Here is a 26,382-nt window from a genome sequence, read left to right on the forward strand (position 1 = left end):
GTTCTTATAATTGCTAGGTTGTCACACTACCTTTAATCACAAATATGGTTAAAAGACACCCACAACACCACAATGTTCTCCTTTTGCAAAGAAAACCTGCTTTGCTATAGCATCTGATGAGATCTCACCAAGAAATCTGAAGTAATAGTATGATTCCCTGATATGAATCTCACTTGTCAATGTAGAAAACATGTAAGCATCTTGGAATCACAGAAAAACACAGGTTGGAAAGGCCACAGCACCTCTGGAGGTCATTTGGTCCAACCTTCTGCTCAAAGCAGGAACAATTTCAAACTTGGATGAGGTCACTCAAGGCCTCAGAGAGCCCTCAGAGAAAACATCTTTGTCTTTGCTTCTGAATGCTGACTTCTCAATACGAAACATAAATGTAGAGAAGTAGCCAGGAATAGCAATACACACACTTAACTGGTTGATTTAATTATCTGAATAGGTATCCAAATTAGTATACTAGTTGATGGTAGCCTCTTAAAAATTAATTTCCTGAAGAGTTATCTTGGGCCAGTTCATTCCTTTATATACATTTAAAGCTAAATAAAGTGAAACTGCGTAATTTTGAAGTTGGGCATCCTGCTGCTGTGCTATGGTATGTTCCACTCGTGCCAATGCAAACGGTGGAATTCACTAACAGATTGGGCTCCAAGTTTAGTTTTAGAGACGTGTTCTTTTCTGGGGGAAGGGGCACGATTATATATATAAAAAAAAATTTGGGTAGCAATAATTGGGCCTTTTGCCAAGAAGTAATTTATACTTGATGTACCATGTTAATTTAATGTCTCCAGGACAAGGTCCGTATATCTTTATTTTCTTAAAGTAATTTCTTAATAAATTAGCTACAAAGAGCTTTAGCTTTTCCTGATTGTAAAGCCATAGAGCACACACATAAGATTATCTTGTTGACATCAGCCAGGAAAATTTAGAAAAGGGAATTAAGTGATACTGTTGGTATATAACAATACAGAGTTTTAACTTTCATCATGGTAATTGAGACATTCTTAATTCTTTGAATGGAAAACCACAAATACCAAAACAAACATTCTATCTGACCAGCTGAAGCCCTGTTTGTGATATCAGCAATATGTTTTCCGAATACCAGAGATCTTTTCCAACTTCTTTATGCTTTGCAGAATAGTTTGCCCAGAAAAACAAAAATACAAAAAGTGAAATGGAAAAAGGGGGAAGTGCCCAAAGCGCAATGAGGTTTTGATGCCTTTGGAGACGTTACTGGTTTTTCTTCAGCAGATATCTCCAGATATCTATACAGCTCATTGCAAAAGCTATTAGACATGAGCCATGCTAGGAGCTTCAAGATGCGAACGACTATGAAATAAGAGCAAGAGAGCACACAAACAATTGTTTCTTGCAGAGCAGAAGGTGAGGTTACGGCATGGGCAGAAGTTGCAAGATTGAAGGGGGCAATTAACATATGCAAACACAAATGCAGAGCAATGAGCCTAACAAAGGCTTTCCGGACTTTACAGAGCCTTAAGTTCTTCATGCTTCTGCCAGTTTTAAAAAGGAAGAAAGTAACTACTTTGACTCTCTATCTCTTCCTAAAAAGAAGAGGGAAAAGACAAAAAGAGAGGCCACGAGGCAACTGAGCATTCAGGGTTCAACAGTCTAAGCTTTCAAAGGGAAATTTTTAAGGACAGTCACTAAGCGCCATTTTAATGAAGGACAGGGCTTGTCCTCTGGTATTCAGGGGAAACGCTGTAGTGTTGGACCAGTCAGCAAGAACTTCAGAATAGGTAAAATTCTACATAGCCTAACTATAATATCCATAAAATGCCAATTTCCACTGAAAAAGTGAGCTTATTAAATATCTCGTCAGGAATCAAGTTTGAGCTTCTACTTGCTAAATATGTCATATGAATGTTAATTTTAGACTGTTGAGAGCTCATCGATTTACATTTTCCAGTAATAATTTTTTTACTGTTTAAAATATGAGAAGAGACCAATTAGTATCATGGACACTACACTGTCTGAAATAAGAACACTTAAATAATGCATGCAACAAATTTTTATACAAGTAGTAATTAGATTTCTAGGGTTACTTGAATATTATAATAGTCATTTCATAGCTGTTACTATTATTAATTTTAATAATAATCTCAGTTAACTGGTGATCAGTCCCAAAAGAAGCAACAAAAAATGAGTTATATATCTTCATTTTTGCTAAAATATTACATTACACAAATTATTGAGTAAATAACAAAATTAAATTAACTTCCCAATGAGTTATAAAAAAACTACTTAAAACCACAGAATAGTGTCAAAAAAGTTGATGCAGTCTGAATTGAGGAATGTGGAGCTGCTGATCAGGTTAAAAAATTGGCTTAGTAATGAGAGACAATCTTCTTAATGGGAACTTTCCTTATGGTACCTACTAGATTATTTCCCCCCCCCCCCGCCCCCATCACAGAGAATTTACATGATAATATCCATTTTCCTAGGTCACCATAATTGACATCACAATATTCAAATGCTGATGATCACGTACAGTATCAGGCCATCATGATGGTTACAGGGACTTAAAGCACCAGACTGGAGATAAATACAAGACTGCTTCATGGTTACTTATTATAAATTTCCATATAGCGGGTCTGAAAAATTTGCAGCTAACTCCTTCCTTGGAAAGATGACAGCGCAACCCTTATTAGAGTTGCTCATTAAAGAAATACATGTCTTCGGAATGAAACGCCAACAGAAAATGAGAAGAAACAGATGGGAAAGATGGAAATAGATTGCCTCAACCTTTAGCCCCATGTCAGAAATTTATTCTGCCTTTGAAAACATTTGGTTTAGTCTTCTGACTCAGATTTTCAGAGGGCTTTTATAATCCTTCAGTAGCGCACCTGTCAGTTAATCCCTTGCTATAATCTATCTTGGGTCACCTCGCGGGGAGAAGAGCTGAAGGATACGCTCCCAGCCCTCTGTGGACTGGCAGGGTGAATTGTTCTTTGGATACTGAGGAGGACGCGCTGGAGGTCAGGACAGCTGTGACACGAGCTGGCACTAGACCAAGGGACCTCTATCCCCACATCAAGACAAAGCAGAGGACCTGTGATACCTCCCCTGCATCCCACCTTGAGAACATACTATGCGCTTCTATTTCCGATACACACTGCATACTTTACTCTCTCATTTTTTTATTTTCCTTGCTTTCTAAGCTTGCTTTTCAGACTCTCCTTCAGCAACACATAATAAATTTAATCTTGCAATGTTTTGCCATGACCAGGCCAAAAGTTACAAGTAAGCATAAGTGGCCTAATTCTAAAAGAAACAAGTTGTACTCCAATGTAATAAAGGTGTTTAAAATGTGGTGAACCTGTGCTTTTCCACTGCCTAAATCACCATGGACACATTCTGCACTTTCATGTCTTTTGGTCTTTTTGTCTTTTTCTTTCCCTTTCTCTCTCTCTGTTTTTAAAAGAAATGCAAATAGACATTCATAACAAAACCTAAGAGCTGCCATTATCTTTTTTCACAGAAAAGATAGATGATATTTTAGTAAAAGTCAAGCTAAGGTAAAATATAAAGCTACACTGATGTAGAGACAAAATACCAACTGGAGATTTCTCTTTAAGTTTTATCTTTGTCTCCCTCTTCTCCCTCCCCCCTTAAGTTTAAAATAACATTTAAAAATACTTGCTTATGTTGCCAACATAAGTATCTAGGAACAGAAGCCAAACCATGTATTACTGTAAAATAACAAGAAGGTAACAAATAGGTGCGCGTAGACCATAACATCTTCAAGTCCTTCCATATGTAGTCCGCCCCATAATTCTCTCTCAACAGAGTATCGTGACAAACATGAAAATTCCTGTCTTCTCATATCCATCTGCAGAGCCTTGTTTTAATTTTGCAGCTCGTAAGGTTTGTAGCACCATATCAGACATCCCTGTTCACTTTGCAGGCTGCCAACACCAGAATTTGTGGATAGCTTCTTAAAGACATGATAATGAGGTGCTCTTCCATAAAAGCTACTGAAGTCGTCTTTTTTTGTCTTTTTTTCCTTCCCCCTTCTGACAGTACCTCAGACATAACAAGATGGTAATTATGGGGAAACTGGATGTGTAAATGGTGACTCACTGTGTATAAGGTGAAAATCTGACACACTACAGCCTAAAATAAGACTTTTTACCCTGTGGACTACGGATTTGTCTGTAGATTTATTTTTATCATTTTTTAATTATTTTTTAAACAGATAGTAAAGTTGCTTTGGAAATAAGGGAAAAGAGACAGCATGTAAGAAAAGTCCCTGTATCACAGAAAAGCTGTGATAAAGCCAAGATTGCACTCTCGCTCATGTTTATTATTGAACAGCTACAGAGGATCTGCCATTTGATACTCCAGTACCTCCCAACGATACGGGAGTCACGCGAGTCCTCTGTGCTCCTCCCGAAGCAGTCGTGTTTATGAAACTTCATCCTCTTGTCATAAAGGAAAGCATTTATTGCAACAGAAGAGAGTAACCCGAGGACCCATGGGGATATGAGCGTTCACAACCTTTGCTTTCTTAGACTGATTATCAGTTTATAAGCATATTAGAGGGGACAGAGATCTCTTAGGAAAAGGTAACACCTCTTTCTTTCCAAAGTGCCTGTGGGTAGACCCTTACTTGTTTTGCAGTGCTTACAAACATTCAGCATCAGTTGTTTTCTGCTTCACATTTTAAAAATTTAATCCCTCATTTGAAGCTATCAGACTTCTAAAACAAAGATCTCTCCGGAGTGAATTTGTTGCCAGCGCTCTTTAAATAGGAGCACATTAAAATCAAAGTTTTGACTCCTGGCACAATGCCTTAATGGCAAACGGCCTTCTCGGGGCTTTAACTTGTTCAAGCTGGAACATCCACAGCACTGTGGGTGGAGATGGAGCATCAGGGAAGTGTTTGGGGAGGAAAGGCAGACCTTTCCTCTATCCAACACCCTCTCATGAAAAGCCATCTGCCCTTAGCCAAAAGCTCAGAAAGAGGCTTGCTTGTTTCTTCCCAGTTTCCTTTTTATGGGAGAAGAGGAGCGCTCAGCAGTGATGCAAACAGGAAAGGACTGCTCTCCAGAGAAGTGTGACTCCTCTCTCCTAATAACAACAGAACAGGGAAGCAATCTCAGCATTTGTAAGAATTTGGAGCAGAACACAATCCAGATTCTTAAATTGGATACACTCAGTTGATCTCTTGCAAATTTGTCTACTTCCATTTGGAGGTGAAACTCAGTCCTTGGCCAAGGGTTTCTGAAGGGACAGCATCCGTTTGTAGGAATGTGAGGTGAGAAATCAAGGCACTATGGTCCTTCAGTAACATTTTATTGGGATAATCCAGCGTTAACTGCACAAAACAAAGCAATACTCATCGGCTAGGCCAACAAGAACGAAGTTGATCCACTTGCTTGTCTAGACGCTGACTTTATCTAAAGGAATGTGCATGTACAGGGGGGAAAATCCCAACGAAACCAGAAAGCATAGCTTTGCGGGTTTTAGGTGTACTTTACACCTCAAACACATCACATCGCATAATTTTAGCACTGCAACTGCTATCAAACATTCTTCAAAATATTGACACCTGAAGCCTGAGCTAGGGTTCCCTGTGTAATTACTACTCTCAGGTAGTACGTCACAGTCTGGAAAGAAGGTTCTTCCTCCTCTCTTCCCAGCTGGTTTTTTTTGTTTTTTTTTCAGTGGGCAATAGCAAGTATTTATTAAAACATAAACAGTAAAATCAATTAGAGATTATATTCCCAAAACAAACAAAGCAGCCTCAAAAAACCAGAGTATTTTAGCAGAAATGTGCCTTAATTCATTTCCAAAGGTGAAAACAGCAAACAATTACTGAAACAGCATTTGCCACACTATATAACATTTCAGTCATGCCTCAGCTTTCCAGTTAAAAATCGCTGCTAACTTCAAGAAAATGATCCGTTACCTCAGGAAAAGAAAACTCAAGGTTCCTACCAGAGATCCTTTCCAACTTTACTGGCTTCGGGGAAGACTATTCCTCACCTGCTGAGACCTGTTCTATTAACTAGACCAATTCTAAAATAAAAATGAACTATTATTATTAATACATTCCGCTTACTAGTAATTTCCATATATTTACACCACGTCTTGCCTGGTTTTGTAAACTAATAACAAAAATGTGTCTATGTTAAGATTGAAAGATCAAGATATAAGCCAAAGAGCCCAGAAATAAAATGCAGGAAAAGTTCAAGAGGTGGATCTGAAGTGAGGACCAAGGCAGAGCTTTATATGAAACCTGATTCACATTCAGTGACTTCTAGTGTTTGTGGAAATGGCATCTGCAGGTTCTTCTGCAATAATGAAAATGCATTTCAAGTAGAAAAGGGTACAGCACCCAAAGCAATTTAGATTCTGCCTTCTGAAGCCTAATTCAGATTTACAACCATCCAAGAAAAAAATCAATTTTAAATAAGAGCTCCTTGAAAAAGAAGAAACAATTCTAAACATTCTTGTCACTTTTTTCCCCTCTACATCTGCTGTATCTGAATAGTCAAAACTCAAATTAACTTAACTAAAAGTTACTGTATGTTATTTTCACGCAGCAGCAGCTGTGTCATACTGTGGTGGTTCACTGTGGTGATGACTACTTTTTTTTTTATTTATTGCTGCTTAGCTTGTTTCTCTAACCTACTACCACTTGTATACATTTACTGAACCTAAGTGAAAGAAAAATCAGCCTATGTTATTTTTAAATGAATTTTTTTTTTAAATTTGCACATCCTCTCACAAATTTCTCCACATTTTTTTCTAAATACTGAACAGCTTTGTCTTTTTCTTCCTTCAAATACCTTGCCCACTTCCACAATGTCAACCAAAAAGCAGCTATTAGTGATGGATTGCCTTAAAATTACAACAAAGCAAATGACAATCTTTTATAATACCCCTTTCCCTCCAGTTCTTCAGGCGGTATTAATTTGCATGTAAATTAATAAACTAAAAACGTGGAAGCACAACTCAAGGGAGCTAAGACAATTTTGTGTTAATTTAGCAAGTTTGCTTGAGGAAAACATACTTTTTTCCCAGTCTTGGGCATTGAGGAGTCTTGCTTTCTCACCTTTTGGATAGACAATTTTGCCAAAACCCTATTTTTTTGCCCTGCTGAAGCCACAGCAGCGTGTGTAATAGCTGCCAGAGCTGCAGAAGCGTAATCACAGTTGTGAGCCTCAGCTCACAGGCTAAGGGTTGTGCTCAGGGCTGCTGCACGACAGTATCCCGCTTATCAGCACGCTAGTATCCAGTCATGGTCAAACGCTGCGGGTCTCTTATTTAACGCAGTATGACTAGATTCGCAAGCCAAAACGACTGACGAGACATCGGATATGAAATATGACTGTTTAAAATAGTAATAACAGGAAAAACTGAGTTAGCAATAAGTGACATCTAAGGTCTTACTTACCATAAATTCCTGTTGAAATACAGGGAAATGCCTGTAAAACAAATGAAAGGAAAAAAAAGTCAGTGGGATTTCTATTTGCCAAAACTTTTATCAAAACCAAGGGTATTTTTAAATGCCTGTTTTTCAACACCCAGAGATTACATGTTATAGCCTTCAGTGTTACGGCATTCAATCCACAGGCGTTTTCATGTCCGTTATATGAAACATATTCCATATGTTTTCCTTGCTGCCATGTTAATAAAGCCGCATTCTTTTTCTCATCTTGAGCCGTGAGCAACATTTCAACCCAGAATCATTATTAAAACCGCCTTTGAGCTAAAAAATTAATGCCATAAGCTAGTACAGTAGGGAAAAGAAGTCATATTCTCTGGGTAGAGTTAGACAATATTTCTTCAGTGGTAAAATAAGCTTGGCCAGCTTAAACCCTGCCCTCCCCTGCCTCTTTGCCATGCCCTTGTTCACTATAACCTCCTCCTTTGTTTCAGAGCCTTTCATTTTTATCCTCGGTTCTTTCAGACATGTGGTTTAAGGTGTGACCCAGCGCAGCTGTACGGTACAAGTCAAAGGCTTGCAAACTGGTGCTAGGTGAAACGAAAGGGTACGTTCTTGGGTCAGCTTGGACACCAGAGAAAGTGCAACGCGCAACAAAAGACAGTTATAGGCTACACCGTGCTAGCAAGAACGACAATTCACATTGCTCCTAGCTGTACGTGTTGTCTAGAGATTTGCATTTCCGTGAGCCAGAGTCAGTTTTCCACCAGGAGAAACCGGAGCTGTACGTGGTTTCACAAGAGAGACAATTTTCTTTGTGTGCAGTTGATATGTGATATCACCTTTGCCTCCCACCTCTGGACTGACAGCGAACACAGCTTAAAGGTACGAGAGCACCTGGGATCAGAGTCTCAAATATCCACCCTAAGGCTCCCTCCAGATCCCCTGGCGATGAGTCATCATACAAAAGAAAGGCAATTCTTCTTTACTTAATCACACAGGAAAACATTATTCAAAACTAATGCTTGCTTTATATTTAACCAGGGAATTAATTAGGGAATAGTGATTAAGAAAGGAGAGGTCTAATGGAAAGAATACGTCCTCCTCTCCCTTCTGAAAAAGCTTAAGTAAAATAAAGTGGGGGAGAATTACAGTCTCATTCCTTCTCACAACCACTACAACTTACATCCTGAAAAATACTTAGCTTTGTAGTTTGTACCCAATAAATCACAATGAATCAGTTCTTTAAGGAAATGAGGAATGGAGCAGGGGAAAAAAACCACCAAACACACAGTTACAGAGCTGAAGATGAGGTAGCACAGATGCTCCAGCAATAAAGGATGATTTTTGTCCAGTTTAGCAACAGATTTTAAAATTCACCGCTGTTGAAGTTTCACGTGTTAAGAGATAATTGTTCCAAACAAGTGTTTTGTTTTCCATTTTTTTCCACAAGTAACAGCACACGCTTTAGATACTCCTGTCAGCCACAGGGAACGAACAACAGAGGAGTCAGGTTCCTTCTCTACTGGCCCCACAATGCTGGGCAAGGGGAAACAATCCTCCAGCACCACCGATGGCTTCAGATCCCCACGCACCTGGGGAGGCTCTTGGTGATCTTGAAGAGATTTACAAGGCTGGCCGTTGCACTATGGGACAGGCTCAGCACGCACCGTCGAGGTCTCGCACCGCAGCTGTGTTTACCGGGGCCGCTGGAGCCAAGAGCATGAAGGGAAGCCTAGAGGCTCCAGAGCACTGGGCTTCCTTTTCAGCTTTGCTCAGAGAAGAGAAGATTAGACAACTGCATTTTCGGCATCATGTGGCAGATGCGTCGCATTTGTTCATTTTCATTCACCAAATACACTGCTCTGAGGCTGCTTAGCAAGCTTTAGCTAGCAATTTGCGTGTTGTGCCTGTTTCTTAATACCTACTTTAAAATTAGCGTGTAGACACGTCATAATCATTACCTTGCTTTCAGTTTCTGTCATGCGCCTGAAACATATCTGAATGGAGCTACAAGAGTGTGTAAAATCCCATCAAGCTCCTTCCGAATACCGGTCCGTGCCATAACTTAGATGAGCTCTGCCCTCTCCCTCATTCAGAGATGATCACAGCATATAACCAGCAGATGTAATTTCGTAAAATGTGACAGTGCTTTTATTCATTCAAGAAAGGCCCGTGCCCGAGATCACATATCAACTGTGTTTCCTCTTGGCTCCTAGGGAGACAATTTAGTCTAGATGCCAGGTTGAAATTACTGGCAGAGCAGTAATGGGGAACTCACAGCATGGATATCAACATACTACAATATTTGGCTTATGGACAAAAGATGTTAAGGTTTCTAACCTTTTCCGTGCATAATGTCATCTTAATTATATATTTGATTTCAATAAAAAATTCAATTTCACAGTAGGAAACATTCATTCCTATTTTCACAATAAAACGTTTCTTGTCTTAATTTGTTGCTGGTAACTGCTATTTATTGACTAACCTTTAATTTCTTTGCTACTGAAATAGCATGTTTGCTTTACTTCGGGGTTAATAAGAAACGCTACCCTGACAGCACTCATAACGGATACAACTCTGGAGTAAAACACAAGTAATAACGGCAAGAGCTTCCTACTACACTGCTGCCATCATCTAGAGAGAGAGAGGCCAAATTAAATCAGCTGCGTGAATACTGTAAGACTGAAATGGATTTAATTCCTGTAGGAGAGGATGTGGGCGCTCAGCCTCTGGTACTTTTTAATCTAATGTTTCTTTACTAAGGCTACAGCAGCAGCGCTAATTAGGATGACATGTAATGCAGTTTCATGAGGAAAATTTACAATAGTCACCATGCAGAGGCCAAGTTGGACTCTAAGACATTTCAATAAGAGGGACCTGGGTATTTAAATACTTAAGGGCTTGTCTACAACAAGGGGTTCTTGTTCACACTGAGCTGCAATGTATTAACTGTTATACGTTAGATGAATACAATTGCTATGTCTACATGACCAGATGCCTCCTACTGCAGTCCTAATAATTGCTTTCACAGAGCAAGGACTTTCTTCAAATTAAGTGCTCGGCATTCTGCACCGGCATCCCAGTGTCATTTCTGCCACGACCAAGCCACATGCGAGGTAAGCACTCTTCTTCCAGCGCATAACGCGCCAGGCAAAAATAACAAACACAAATTGAGCTTTCCCTGATTTCGGTGCACCACCTCGTGAAGCGGACTAACTAATACTCATGCTTCGGAGCCATTCCTTCGTGCAGCTTGCATTACTGAATCTTCACAAAAAACTCATGAACTTTTAAAAAAGTTTTTGTTTTTACTAAAATTACAAGTAGAAACAATTTTTATCTAATTGTTCAATGAAGTCAAAAGTTCTCACTATCTCTGGGTAGAAGGTAGTTACATGCGCTACACACAAAACAACAATACAAGCTTCTCCAGCAAGTTCAAGGTAACAAATACTCCCTCGGAAAAAAAGTGGACATATATTTTATACTTAGACTTGTTTTTGGTCGCTCTCCTTGCTAGCTAGGGCCTGTGCCACCACTGCAGAGAACCTTGCATCTGAACAAACTTGAGGATGTTAAAAATGACTACCATTCTCAGCCTCTCTCACAAACGTCCATGCAGCAAACACGCTCCATGCATCCCCAACGCTCTGGGACCTGCGATAGAGGCATTTTGCTAGAGAAGCAGCAGATACTGACACTGGGAAAAGACTTATTCAACAAGCAGCTTGCTCCTTTGTGATCTCCAGAAGTTGCCTCTTCATCTCCCTATTCTTTTCCATAACCTGAGGTAGCAGCCAGCCTTTGCTCAATGAAAACAATGCCCTCTTGTATCAGCTCAGGCTGGGCTGCTTCCCTTCCTGTCATCTTCCTGCAGAGCCTGTGAAGCCTCACGTGCTCCTGAGCCACCTGCCTTCATCTCCCGATGCTGCTAGGAGTTACCCACTCACAGCCTCTCTGACTTTCTCCCTCTTATCTGCCAGCGAGTGGGAAGTCGCCTTGGATTTTGGCTTTGAGCACTGCACCAGTGAAACTGTCTTTTCTCCAGTGGCCAAGAAAATGCTATGTAGTTATTGCTTTTTGTCCAGTTTTTATGGAGCAAAAATAATTAACTCGCCTTCCACTTTGAAAGACAATCCTTACAGAACCTTAACAGCATTAAGAAATTACAGAAACACTAACACCCAGACTAAAGAAAGACCCAAAGCTCCAAAAATTTAAGTGCCAAAACACTCCCCATGTCAAATACGCAGAAACTTGAATCCTTGCTTCAATATAGAATGCCCCACTCCCGCCGCTCAGAGGACCTGACCGTGCTCCCTCATAGCGCCTCAGTTTATTATTTTTAAAGTTGGACTCAAGTTTTTGTTTTTCATCTGCCTTCATTTTTATATCAAAATATTACAGTAAGATGAGTTCCTCTGTGCAGTAGGCATTCTTGTCTTAAAAGCAGCACAGGGAGCACCTTTGCTAGATTGCTTGTCTTAGAGTCGGTGATTGCCTCATGAACTGAAGTGGCAGGTGAGTGGGCAGAGAGAAAATTGCTTGTTCAAGAGTAGCCCTGACAACACTGCTCTGCTGTGATTCACAAGGGTGAATGCCAGAGGGCCACTGCAGAGGTAAAGCAGAGGGTTACAAGGTAAAGCTGCCTGTGCTGCAACGAGCTCTGCTGCATGGGACTTTTTACACCTGAAGATCCCATCTGTATTTTCAAAAAGTTCACCGTAACATAAATATATATTTTTAATAACTTTGTAAAACATCATGGATTAATAACGTTCTACTTTCCTTCCTCTATGACTTGTCATGTCCACCTTGGGAAAAAGAAGTATTTACTGCCTAAAGCCTATGCTTTCTGCCGGGAAAAAGCATATTTAGGTACCATGCTATGAATATCTTTTAACATGCAACACCAAGAAGCTGTGGCACGTACATCACGGCATTATAAAGTGCTGCTATGAAGACTCTGGCACTGCACTATGACACTAAGTAACAGCTAAACCATAAAGTAAACCAATTTAAAATGGTATCAGTTGTTTGGATAAAGAATAATTTATTTTCAGGACAAGATTTTTATGATTTGAATCTGGTGGGTGGTGAAGAGGTGTGGTAGGGAATATGGTGGTGGACGTTTATCACTTGGAACACGTGGTCGAGGTGCTACAATGGCAGGGAACGTACAGGACCTCTGCCAGGAAATGGGAAGACAGGAGAGAGCTCGGTGTGGTTTTCATTTCCCTTGTTTGGCTGGTGACATGCATTTTGTATTCCTTCCTCCCCTGCCCCGCTGTGTTGCTGACACGTTGAGTTGAATTACGGTTGTCCAGCTGGAATATGAAACATCAGAAAAAGCTTGGTCCTGGATGAACTTAGAGAAAACCTTTCAGCTCTTTTAGTTGCAGAAAATTATATTTAACCATCAGTTGCACAAACTCCAAACCCATAGCAATCATTCTTTTTAATGTACAAGCAGAGGGGTTCAGACCTGGAAACCCTTCAAAGCTCGTCCACGCCCACACAAGCATGACTCCAGGTGTGCACAACAGTACCACTTACCTGCGGCGGCCCGCTCCCCACGGCATTAACACCCAGTACTCCTATACTCTCTTTATATGAAATCATCTCTGTTGTGCCGACGCTGACTTGTGGTATGCAACCGCAAATAGCACCACCTACACCTTCCGCAAGAGGAGGATCCGCAGAGCTCAGGAACAGCGAGAGGGACGCAAGCGCACTACCTGGCCATCCCTAAGTCAAGCGGTGTGAGTTAGCACCCAGAGAAACAGCAAATTACTGTTCCTTTCCCTTTGCCACGACCGTTAGTCTGCCCTGACTTAATTTCTGTGAGCCTAAGCAGCCTGAACCCAGTTATAGCGCTACTTTTCAGTGGTCATCAATTCCTCTATCCGCTACACTGATTTTTCTGTTGATCAGCCAAAGCTCCTAAAAAAATTTGGTGCATTAGATGCTTTTCAAAATAACACGCTCTGTAAAATCACCTAACTCCAAAAAGCACAATAAACCTCTAAACTTCAGGGCCTATAGTACCTCTTAAGCTGCACAAAATATTCACAGGGTATATACGTACATATTTAACATATCAGTAACATCAAACATTCAGAGTCAAGTTTCGCTACTTTTACTCGATCAAACTTCTAAAACATACCATTTCATAAACCACTAACTATAATTCTATCCTGTTGCCTTTTAAAACTCCTTATACTACTATTTTGAAGAAAAAATAAAATAAAACCTTATGTTATTTCCCAGTCAATCTCCTGCCATAAATTCTGTATTTGTCATCATTGTGAACTGTAATTTAATGCACAACAAATTTTGCAAGTAACTATCAAAGGACACTTATGAATAGAAAACTCTAATACAATTCCCTATACTGAAAATGAAGAGGAAAAAATTAAATGGAAGAATTGAATAAGAAAACGTTTAAAACTCAGTTTTCATTACGGACCATATTAGCATGTTTATTAACCTGCCTTTAAAGAATACAAAGGTAATTATTGCCTCAAAAATTAGGCTCTTGAATACAGCAGATCACACACACAAACCTTTAGGCATTCATACGAGCTTCCCCGTTCGCACACTGGCAGGTTCATGAGCTACAACATCCAGCTGTTCAGCACGGTCAGAATGCATGTGCCAAAAAAAAAGTTGAGGGGATTTTTCTGGTAGAAACGTACACGTCCAGCTATCTTCCATGCCTCAAAGCTTACAAAGTTTCCATGCCTCAAACTTTTGTTCTCAAATGATGCCGAGTGCTGACAAAATGCTGGTCAAGCAACTACAGTTAAGTTCACGTTCAGACCCAACATGAAACATTCTTTCTCTACTGCGGCTCGGGACTTTTCTATGCACCTTCATTTACCTAAATGTAAGTTAACATTGCACAAATCGAAGGACAACTGGTTTAGAAAATTTTACGTGGTCGTAATTAAAGTAAAACTAAAAATCTAACAGCTGGGTGACAAATGATTATTGAGAGCACCTGTCACAAAGCTACTGAAAGCTGATTGAAGGATTCCTGTTTAGTAAAAATGATTTGTAACAAGTGCGCAGAGAACTTCATCATAGCTCAGAAAACACAGAGATCCAAAAGAACCGTGTGTCGGTTTTTCAGAGGATCTCCCCAAGTTTCCCCTGCTGGTCACACTTAAAGACTGCTCCAGACAAGTATTTACCACAAAGATGCAGGTTTTCTTTAAGTCTGTTTATTTATACAAAAGGGCAGTTACTGAAAGAGGCCACCTGAGATGCTAAAGGGGCCAAAATAGTATCTTTAATATTTCCCGTTAACCAGACTAAATAGAACAAGGGGCTGCGGGGGAGGCTCTTCCTTTGATGACCTGTTTGCCACAAAAGCGGCAACATTCTCATTGTCAAATTGTGTCTCTCATCTCACGCAATGAGTGACAATTTTGTTTAATTTTTACTGAAATAATTAAAAAAGTTAACCAAAGAACATTCATTCAACAATGAGAATGTGGGAAAAACAACATTGAGGAAACATCCATAATTCACAAATTATTTTTAGCAGCTTTGTATTCTAACATATATATATGTAAAAAACGTAGATGAATTTAAAATAGATTTTTTGAAGACACTGAAAGCAGCTGCTACAATTAACTGTGCAGGCTAGTAGAGCACTGTAGTATGGAATTAAGAAGTTTCACTACTGGAGGAATCTCACCAAGTTTTTATTTTAAAATTTTCAAATTTATTATCTTTCAGTAATTAAAAGTAATAGCTCCATTAATTGCCTGGATAAAGATCTGGACTGAAAGTCGGTCAGGTAATTTATTTGATTCCCCCAAGTATAAACTCAGTTGTGGGGTAAGGAATTGTCTGGGGGGGTTTCTAAACTATTTGCACATTTGTAGTTAAAATGTAAAGCTTATAGGGGAACTACGGACTAACAGTTTGGTACACGTTTTTAAAAATCATAAGCCATTTATGTTTAGGAATCCTCAGAAATTAAATCGAACGTTTCAAACAACCGCAGAATAGCTGAGGTTGGAAAGCACCTCCAGAGATTGCCCAGTCCAACCCACTCGCTCAAAGCAGGGCCACCTAGAGCCAGCCACCTAGGACCACGGCCAGTCAGGCTGGAATATCTCCGAGGACGGAGACTCCACAACCTCTGCGGGCAAGCTGTTGTACTGTTTGACCAGCCTCAGTGTAATCAAGTGATTTCTTACGTTGTTTAAAGGGGATTTCCTGTATTTTCAGTTTGTGCCCATTGCCTCTTGTCCATTCAGCGGGTACCGCTGAGAAGATATGCTCATCTTTACTTCCACCCATCAGGCAATTCATACACATTGATAACATCTTGCCACTGAGCCTTCTCTCCTCCAGGCTGAGCAATCTCTCAGCTCCTCCTTCTGTGAAACACAGTCCAAGCCCTTAATCATCTCTGTGGACCTTCGCTGGAGTCGCTCCAGTATGCCCGTGGCTGTCTCTCTCGTGCTGGGGAGCCCAGAGCTGAGCAGAGAGGAAGGATCACGCCTCCCTTGGCCCACTGGCAACAGTCTTCCTAACGCAGCCCAGGAGGCTGGTGGCTTGCTCTGCGTTGCTGGCTCACGGTCGGCTCGTTGCCCACTGGGACCCCCAGGATGGCCTCTGCAGAGCTGTTTTCCATCTGGTCGCCCCCCAGCATGTACTAGTGCACGGGGCTATTCCTTGCCAGGGGCAGGACTTTGCATTTCCCTCTGCTGAGCTTCATGACATCCCCTCTGCCCAATTCTCCAGCCTCTCGAGTCATGTCTGAAAGTCAGCATGACCATCTGGTGTATCAGCCACTTCTCCCAGCTTTGTATTGTCTGAAAACTCCCCGGGGTGCTTTCCGCCCCAACATCTAAGTCGCTAATGAAGACCTTTAATAATATTGGACCCTCTATCAGCCCCTGGAGTACACTGCTAGCGACTGGCCTCCAGCTGGACTTTGTGCCACTGACCACAACCCTTTAATCCCAGCAGCTCGGCCAGTTTTCAGTCCACCTCTCACACAGAAAAAAAATATAGACAGAAACATAATAATTGGGTTTATAAGACAGCATCTGCCTAGGATGTTCAGAAGCCATTGCAGTTGAAACACCAATTAAAGCAGCAAAAGCGCAGATGATGAGGAGGAAAGAATAAAACACCAAATGAGAACTCAGAACAGATTTAAATTATTTTTTTCCTTTCTATACCAACTCATGCCAAAGCCAGGCTTGAAGTGAATGACAAACTGATTTTGAACCACATCTGCGATGTGCTTTTAGCTCCAGTAGAGAACAGTTATGAGCTTCCTTCATGCCAAAGAGCAAGAAATTAAACGTCCCCTTGCCTTTTAAAAAAGGAGAAAGGGACATTCACCTGCGCGCCCCGTGTTGCATCAGCCTCTTGGCACTGCAGAGCGTGGAGCGGTTGCTAGGTTTGCCTCTAGAGTCCCTGAACTACCAGTGTCTAATTATTTTGTGAAGAGCCAGCTTGAATATGCCACTTCCTTTACAAGAACAACACAGATAGAGCCCTTATTACTTTTTAAAATAAGGATATTGACTATTTTCAGAAAACTAATAATACTGTTTAATCATACTCACTCCAAAAAAACCCCTGTTGTATTAAGGGATTCCAATTCTTTAGCCTCAGAAGCCATAGTCACAGCAGCGTTTGGGCATCTCACCCCCACCAGCGTATTGGCCATCTCATCCCCACTGGCACGTTTCTACTCACAAGATCCTGCAGCATCCACTGGCCTCATCTTACATGTGTATCGCTAAGAGGAAAGCTAGGATTCAGCTTCATCTCAGCTAAGCTATTTCAAGGGTGGACTTCTGGTCTAAGGTTCTCTGTACATTTAATGAAGAGGGTAATACAGCTGTTTCAGGTCAAATGAATGGGTCTCGTGGGGAAATCCTGACTACAGAGTGAAGCGAGATACCTAAGCTAAATTTAGGTGAAACAAATCTCTCCCTGAGCACAGGAAATCATACGTGTTTGCCAGAAAGCATATTCAGGAACTCTCTTTCTCTTGAGTCCTAACCACAGGAATATTCTTTCCATTGATTCAATACAGTATTACTTCTAATGAAAAATGATGGGCCAGACTTCTCCAGCTTCATGAGATCATGCTGTACGGCAGTCAGCCTCACGGGTGTGATGGCAAAGGAGAGCTTGAAACAGTCCAGGAAAAGGTCTGTCTGGCACAATCCTGCCTCAGACAGGAACACTCGCCCGCCAGCGCCGAGCAGGCACCTCCAGGCCAGCGAATGCACTCTGTTTCTCAAAAGGGCTAATTAACAACTACACAGCATCCTTGTGCGCTGGTCTCATTTCCAGGAGCACAGCTGTGAAAAGCAGATCTGCTGGCCACAGCGCAGGCTCCTCGTAGTCCAGGGTGATTTCCACCCCAGGGGACGCAAATGCTGAGACATACGCTGTGCTCAGAAGACGCAGACGCTGCCGGCCTGGCCCGAGCCCACGCAGGCTGGTAGGAGAGGACATACCTAATGCAGCATTAGCTTTTCCAGCATACAGGTCGTTACACTTACTAATCCGTTCTTAACGAGCTCAAATTTAGTGCGTAGGGCCCCGATCCAAATCAATGTTGTGCCACAACTACGGATCAATACTAGCTTCACATTTATAGTGGTTTCAAATTAAAAGAAACAGGAATAAGAACTCACAAGACTGTATTAATATAAAAACATTTGAAAGGAGATATTCAGCAACAAAAGTATTTACTGACTGCAGTGGCAATAACTGCTTCATCCTTAACACTAGCTTAGCCTGTCCTTACTGCTTCATCTAAGCCAACACACCCAAGGAAATACCGCTGCACCTTTACTGTGGTCTGATTCAGATCTGAGCCAACCTTGCAAGAAAAAGCCATTAAATGACATTAATGTAGTACTGAGATCATTCTCTGACAACCAAGAATAATGAGGTAAATTAAGGGCAGATGGATGTTGAGGCTTTCCTCTAAACGTCCTTAATTTTGTAGGTTTTAGACATAGTGTCTCCTGAACCTCGGCGCAATTTTAGTTTTACTATTTGTGATATTTATAGGTCCCATTTATATAAGTAATATGTAATTTTAATGCAGGTCTAATAGCTCCAACTGCCATTGACACAGATTGTAAAATGAAAAAGGGAGGATACCTTGTTGAATAAGACGCTATTTTATTTCCTTCCTGCCACCTTCGCCACTGCGATACAGTGGGTTAACGTCTTATTTGGATTCCAACCTTGTCAACACATCAAAGATCCTGCCAGGTGAAGAGGAGCAGGGCTACGCAATTGATCTCCCCTAACCTGTAACGTCTGTGTCACTCTGGTCCAGGGCGAGCGACTGAAATGCATGTTTCTCTTTGAGAGAGGTAAGAGAGCCGCTGATTGCCTTGAAGAAGTACATGATGATGAAAGGTATGAGACAGGAGTAGACCTTGGGAAATGTCAAGGGAGATCACATTCAAAATTGCCTTCTTTATCCAGAATAAATAACAGCAGTTGTGGATTACACGACTGTAATTCTGTTGAGGAGGGCTGGTAACATAAATCACGATAAATATGACTGGAGACTGGTTTTAAAGACCAAGGAGGTTATTTGTATTTTTGAACTTATTTTCTACTGTTCCCAAACACAGTCTCTACAGACGCTGCTATGGCTATCATGAGTCCCCTCAATGCTGTATTTTCCCCCTCCCTATTTATTCTCGGCTGTCACCCCACTCTAGCTTTTTCCTTTCCGTCCTTCCACCCCGCCCCAGATGACAGATTGCTGCCATCCGCCCCGTTCTGAATTCACTGCTTCCATTATCGCTTCACTTACAGCTGTGGCACATCTGCTTTCAGATCCACTTTACGATTTTTCCTAAGGCCCTTCCTTGCTTTCAGCGCTGCTGGAGCGCCTGTGCAAGAGCAGCAGCAGCTACAGGAACCTCGTCACCATCTGCGGCTTGATTCGGAGCCGTCACAGGCAGCAAGAAAACCTCAACTTCAACTGCAATACAAATCCTATTTCCACTGTTTTTACCTCTTTCAAGCTGCTGTCGAATGACACAAATAATCAAGTTAAAGCTTCGCCAGTATTGCCAAAAATGGGTCACCAACTCTGGCTGCCTTATTTCTGATACGGTGGGGCTGGTTCAGAAAATTGAAACACCACACTGTCTGAAAGAAGGTTTTGGAAAAAGTCACAGTGGCAAGGTGTTCAATGAGGCACTCGGACAATGAGGAGTCCTGAAGAAAGGCCAATCCAGGTTTGCAGGTTCTGACACGTCTCCTCATTTTGAGTAACCCCAACAGTGTTTCTACCAAGTTGAATGAATCTGCATAATGCTTTACTTGGCGTCAGCAAACGTGTCAGGATACGCCTCAATAAAACTTTAACGTCAATGCAAGAAAGGCCATCACACACATTGGAAAAAGTAAAAAAAAAACCTGAAAAAAATATGTATATTTTCTCTAAGTTCTTCCAGCTTTCATTCTCTTACAGACATTTATTCTTTCTCTCGATAGGTGCTGCTGCAAAAATACAAGGTTAATAATTTTAAATGCAAGCGTGACTTTAATTTTCTATGTCCTCCTGCTTAATATAATGATCCAGACAGATTTTTGTATTGGATTCAAGTAACACTTAATGCCTTGTCAAATTCTTCCATTTTAAAGTGTTTTGTATGGAAATAACCGGTACATATATTTTTAAAATTGTAGAAGCGGCAAAACTGGAGCAGCAACATAATGATTTCTCTCTTTTTTAAAAAAAATAAGTATTTCCTAAATGAAGAAAACTGCACAATCAAAATGCAACAGAAAAATCTAGCTATCGCTTTGATTTCCTTGTCTTTTCTGGTTGAGTTGCCCCCAGATGCCCCTTTCATTTTTTTTAAAAAAAGCATATTGAGATCCTTGTGCTGTTGCTTTGAATTTTTTTTCTTAAAGCAAAGACAGACATGAAAAGGTCTAAACCAGAGACACATTATTATTCAAGAAACGTTATAAGGAACAACCGCTTGCATTACTAATACTTTATCATTCATGCAAACCATTTAGCGTGAGAGACAAAAGCAGCATATATACATCTAAACAGCTACATATGCCCAATAGATACCAGTTCTGGAGAACAAGTACAGCACTGGGGGCGGGGGGGGGGGGACGACCAACCAAAAATCAGCAAAAAACCCCCACACAAGAAAAATCCCAAAGCAGTGAGGAAAACGAATGAAATGAAGAACTTGCATCTGTGGATGGTAAAGGCTTAAGGTTTAAGAAACCGGTTTTACAATTTCTTGTTTTGAAATACTTGGAAGAGATTTAAGAAATAACTGAAAGGTTGTGTACCACGTGGTATGGTAAGGATTGCACAAAAGAAAAAGGGAAATGTTCGTATTAAGGCCCCGGTTCTTCCTTCTGTCTTTTCTCCAAGCTCCCATTGATTTCAGCGAGAGTTCTGCACATGCAGTGACTCCAAAACGGGGCTCTAATTGCTTGTGTTTTCAGACTGATGCAAAGGCATTAACACGGAGAAATTTCCATTTGTGCTAATGGGATCTGCACGGCCAACGATACTTGTTTTTCTTCCTCAGCATATTCCCCTGGTTCTTGTTCTTTTGAGATCTGCTTCAACAGAACACTTCTGTCTTGCATTAAAATACAGTTACAAAATTCATAACTAAACAGTACTTAAAACCATATTGTTTAATCTATGACTTTTCCTCTGACAAGTGTGAAAACGTGTGCAATATGACAGAAGGTTTGCTGTAGTAATTGCATGTTGTGATTGAATGATAGAGTAACAACTACGGAAATAACTGTCTTGCTGAAATTCCCGCAGAAGGTAAGTTGCTCCTGTACAGTTTTAACTTATGCACCATCTGTTTTGCCAGGCCTTTAAATGTTCCTTTAACTAGCTAAGGGATTTTATCGTCGTTCGCATAGGCATCGCCACACTTGCACTGACCTTTTGCGCATTTTCCTTTGGAAAGGAGCGTGTCGCTGTCCCTTTCTGTCCCCCTCTGCCTCTCTCCCCTCAAGCCCTACTCTCCCCACCTGGGACTCGTTCATCTGCCACCCACATCTGACAGACCTACCACCCGTGTTTTCTAAACTGTTGCCACATTAGCTAGCAAAGAAGAGATTATATATGGGCAAAACGTGTAGGTCCTTTTGAGTATTTTTTCCAGTAGATGGAGACACATCCACAAAGTGTTTATGTCCCTAAAAGCTGACATTATTAACCATCAGTTCAAGAATAAAGTAATATTCCAAAATTACTATTATAGTCAAGGCTTACCCAGTTGTGAGAGAAGAAATATATTTGGATAATAATCACATTGTAGACTTGAATTAAAATGCTAAATCATTTGCTATATAGCGCTAAGTAACACTACATTAAACTTAACAGATTATCAAGACACTAATTCTATATTATAAAACCAAACAGTTGAAGTTAAAAAAAAATTGAACCAAAAAACCTCTCAACTTAAACGTATGCATTGTCCCCTTTACACATCAGCAAAACCCCACAATGAAATAACCAATAGAATAAAAACTGTGCTGTTACAGCGTGGCATGCAGTGACAGTACATTACATTACAACAATAAGAACTAAAGATCCTTCAAATCAAACTTGCAGGTGGACAAAAAAATAGAGGATATCAAATGAAACCAGCATGCTGCAAGTTCAAAACAAACAAAAGGAGATGCTTCCTCCCATATAGCAGAGTGGATGCTGCACAAAAGAGAAAAGTTTGTGGGAGTCGAAAATCAATATTACAAAGTCACCTAAGAAAAAGCCAGTGAGGGGTTTAAAGCACAAAGATAAAATTTGTGGATTGTGAAGTCCCTGAGCGATGAAAAGCCCGGGGCTAGGAAAGCGTTCCGACAACTGCCGTTAAACGCTTGCCCCGTCCTTACGCTCCTCACTAAGCATCAGCTCTCGGCCAAAGCAAAGGCAGGACACCGAATGAGATGGACATTTGGTCTGAGCCACGTGGCCATTCACACCGTCTTCAACAAGCTTTCTCAGGCTTACACAGCTCACGGAGCCATCGGCACGCCACTGACTGTCAAGGAGACCGGCACACGTTGGCCGGACACCAGGTAGTGCTCATCGCGCCCTCCCTTCTCCAGACTCTGCCTGCTCAGCGAACATCTGCTCGTCCTTTACCTGAGACTTCACAGAGTCAGCAAAGGTCAGAACCAGAATCAGTCTAAAAAGGACCTGTATAAGAGGCACGGGACTGTGGCAGTCCCTTTTGGCAAAGGGGAAGGAACGTCTTCATCGCACGGAAGCAGCCCACTGGCCTCCTCGGCCACGTCCGAGTCACGGAGTTTTGGAGAGCAAGTCCTTCATCCCATTTTCTGCCGTGGATGTCCTTTAGAGCAACCCTCACCCAGAAAGAACGCGGCAGGTGGGGAAGTTTGCTCTGCCAGGTGCTCTTGCTTCCCCACAGCACAAGCAAGGAACATGTATCACACTGGTCAGTGCTAATCTTAAAAGGGACTACAGACCCTGCGTATCCTTGCTGGATTTGCTTCCAGCCACAAAGCAGCCTTCTCAATTCCTCTGTGAAGATTTTGTCTCTCTGGCCTTCACTGCTTCTTCCCAATGTGCTGCTGTCTGAGGCTTTATGAAGGACTTCACCCCTGCACAGCGACCAGCTCTCTGAATCGGAAAAAATAAACTACTATTTTGTCTTACATTGTTATAGACCTCTTGCTCGACGACAAACGTGTAGAGGCATGTTTTAGACTCTCCTTTGATGAACGTATTGAACACACTGAGTGTCATAATATTTTAAATATTTGACAGAACTTTACTACTTCTGCTATATCTTTTTGTAACTCAGCGTTCCACCTGATAGCAGCATTCACATCACCCACCTCCCTAAAAATAATTAAATAAATAAAGATCATCCTTGGCCACATCCTAAGAGCTGAGCATTTTATTTGCCTTTCCAGCCAGCACTGTTTTCAAGAATTCATCCAAAATCACTTCCAGAAAATTTTTCCCCAAGGAGTTACAACTAATTAAGAACCCATCCATGTTTCAGTCATTTACATGATTCCATTGTGGATTCCGCAATTTTTATCTAATGTCTTTGAGGTTTATATATAAAGTCAGTCATTCTGAGTCATCAGCAAATTATAGCCCTCTTTACTGCACTGCTGGAAATGCTGTTAAATATATGGAGCAAAACCGGTCCTGACACTGCTCCCCCTAATCCTACTGTTAACCTCCTTCATCAAGAGAACAGCTTTTTCTATTCTTTGTATTAACGTCTCATCTGCTAATTGATTTTTAATCCATAACTTCCAAAGGCTATCAACTTCATCTTGTGAATTTTTTTAGTCTATTGTCAATAAACAACAGAGCTTATTTTCTCAACAATACCTTGCAAAGAAAGGGAGGCTGTCATTGCAGCACAAGCCTTCCTAGTCTAGTTAGTGCCAGAAATAAAGCAGGAGAGGAAAAAAAAAAATCTCTGGGGCTGCCAGACAAGACAGTCAAGACTTCCATCCTTAGCTCGGCGAAGTGGGGCACATGCTGCCCAGGACAGATAGGTAGAGCTGGCCAAAAATAGCCACGCTAAGTGCGAGTGGAAGCGAACAGAAAAGACCGAGGCCAATACATGTAACATTTCAGTCGAGTTTTGACCTGTTCTAATAATAAGCAAGAGAAATAGCTTGAACGCCACATGTTATCGAGCGGTTGTCCCTGACCTTTGGTAGTCCATACACCGCAAGCAACATCAGCCATTGCCTTCCCTGGCACCCGGACCGCTGTGACAGCAGCCCTGCCTTCAGCTTGAACGATCCTGCGGCCACAGGATGGAGAGCACTGGTAAAGGTCCTCGGCTTTTCTCCTTAAGAAGAAAAGATTTTATTTTACAAGTGTTATGACAGTGAGCACCACTCAGAGAAACAGTGGGAGGCTGATTAATGCTATATTAAAACACTATGTTTTAAGCTCTACATGGAGTATATTTGGGGTAATTCAGCTGACTGCCAAAGTACCACAAGTGAGACACAAAGCTGTCGCATTTCTGTCCTTCAAATTATTCCTTAAGTAACCTTTTCCTTTTACAGCAGCATCTAAAAACTTGACAAAACATAACCTGGTGTTACGCTGACCCTATTTCCAATCATGACAGCTAACACTACCTCTTCAGTGGGCTCCTGGTCTTTCAGCAGGTCTCTTAAATACACCAGCAATAAAAAAGCATCAGCTGTGACTGATTTGGTCTCCTCAGCTGCTGGGGTCAGTAAAGACAACCCATAAATTCTTTATGGACTAAAAAGCAGAACATTAACATATACAGATTAAGCTAAAGCCACTTTAATATAATTCAGGATTTTGGCTGCCACTTCACCCATAATTAACATCAACACTAATATGTTTTACTGTATTAGGACAAGCAGAGCCATAAGTCTAGCATTATGGTACGGAACAGAAATTGGCCAACTCTGTAATGCGACTCAAAGAAAAACCATATGTGATCTGGCAAATTGTCGTCACTTCTTCTACGCCCATCCCTGCAGCCGCAGTACTCCTTCGTGAGGTCCGGAGCCCTGAGAGCTTCTGGGACGTAGCTGTGCCATCGTTCAGGATACTGAACGGTCAGTTACAGGACACCCATAACAGATTGCCATTTACAGAAAAGCCTTGTCTGGGAATTGTAATATTATGCCAAATTAAGGAAAATTGGGGGATGATGGAGGGTAGAACGGGAAAGCCCACGAGGATATGCATCTTACTCTAAGAACACTTGTCCGCGTTTCTCCACATGTCAGTTATACAAAGAATGAGCCTCAAAGTCTGCTCATGCCTAAACGCTTATGGATCAGTCCGCAAAGGCACTCCTTGCTTTCTTGAAGCTGATGAGCTTTTTTGTTCTTTCTTTTAACCATTACCTTCAAAGCTGAGCCCATAGCACCTGTGGAACAGCCCGAGGCTCCCCACAGCTTTCCAAATCTGAGAGCCGGTCAAAATTACCCAGCATTGCAAACTCTTGTGCAGTTATAAAGCACCTTCCAAGGCATGTGAGCATTTGCTGTGTCACCAATTTTCATGGGAAAAAAAATAACACAAGGTCTTAGTAAGGTAATTAATAGCTTCTCCCGATCATTTGAAATTAATTCTCAAGAAGTGAATTAAATCCGAAAAGCAATGGCCAAACCCAATAGTTTCACTGTTTTCCCCTATTGCCATGAAATAACTACTCCCGAAAAAGACAGATGATGTACATTAGCACAGATTTAGTAGACGGTTGTATACAAAACCAAAATTTTTTTCTCATTATCTTCTCTAATATCCAAATCTACTTTAACAACAGAAAAAATTTTATTGCCAATGAATAATTCAAGTTACAGCACAACTTCAGTGTTTTTCTGTTGCAAAATAATTTACCTCATTTCGTGAGGGACAGGAAGGTCCATTCTTCTGTATTACATGCCAAAAAAGACAATGTTTACCTGCTCTGTTTCTAATTACTTAGATGCAAAAGGAAACTAGTAAATAAACACATTTTACTCCAGAAAAAGTCTGATAGACAATACTTTTCACCACAAGATAGGTGCTATACTTTGCCGTGAAATCCATATGTAATGGTCTAAATCCCGAATCAAGGCTATTAATTACTATGAGAAACGCAGCATAAACTGATCAAGTTTTGTTATTGTTAGAGTAAGACAATTCTTTGCCTTAAAAACCAACACAACAAAAAAGCCCCGACAACCTCGTATTGCACAAGTCGGGAAGGGTCCGTACGCAGCAGGGACCTGCTATCGGCAGTGTAGTTTACACAGACTGCGCTCAGAGTCTAGTGCAGGAGGGCAACGCAATGCTCAGAGAGGCACCCCAGGCCTTTGCCAAAATAAAAGAGGCTACAGGATCAGCAGCGCAACGACCGGGGATGCAGAAGGGCGGCATGCCCAGCACTCGCCTCTCCTGA

The 26,382-nt window shown here is 41.2% G+C and overlaps 1 protein-coding gene across 3 annotated transcripts in view; it reads right to left on the reverse strand.

The window, feature by feature from the left end:
• The window catches only part of MACROD2 (mono-ADP ribosylhydrolase 2), an 892,353-nt gene that overhangs the window by 290,694 nt on the left and 575,277 nt on the right, over window positions 1–26,382 (reverse strand). For all 3 annotated transcript variants that reach the window (XM_054819960.1, XM_054819959.1, XM_054819958.1), the window contains exon 7: window positions 7,433–7,463. In XM_054819960.1, the coding sequence (XP_054675935.1) occupies window positions 7,433–7,463 (31 nt within the window). The remainder of the gene's footprint in view (window positions 1–7,432; window positions 7,464–26,382) is intronic.

The sequence above is a fragment of the Grus americana genome, chromosome 3 (assembly GCF_028858705.1).
Source record: "Grus americana isolate bGruAme1 chromosome 3, bGruAme1.mat, whole genome shotgun sequence".
In the NCBI taxonomy this organism is placed as follows: domain Eukaryota; kingdom Metazoa; phylum Chordata; class Aves; order Gruiformes; family Gruidae; genus Grus; species Grus americana.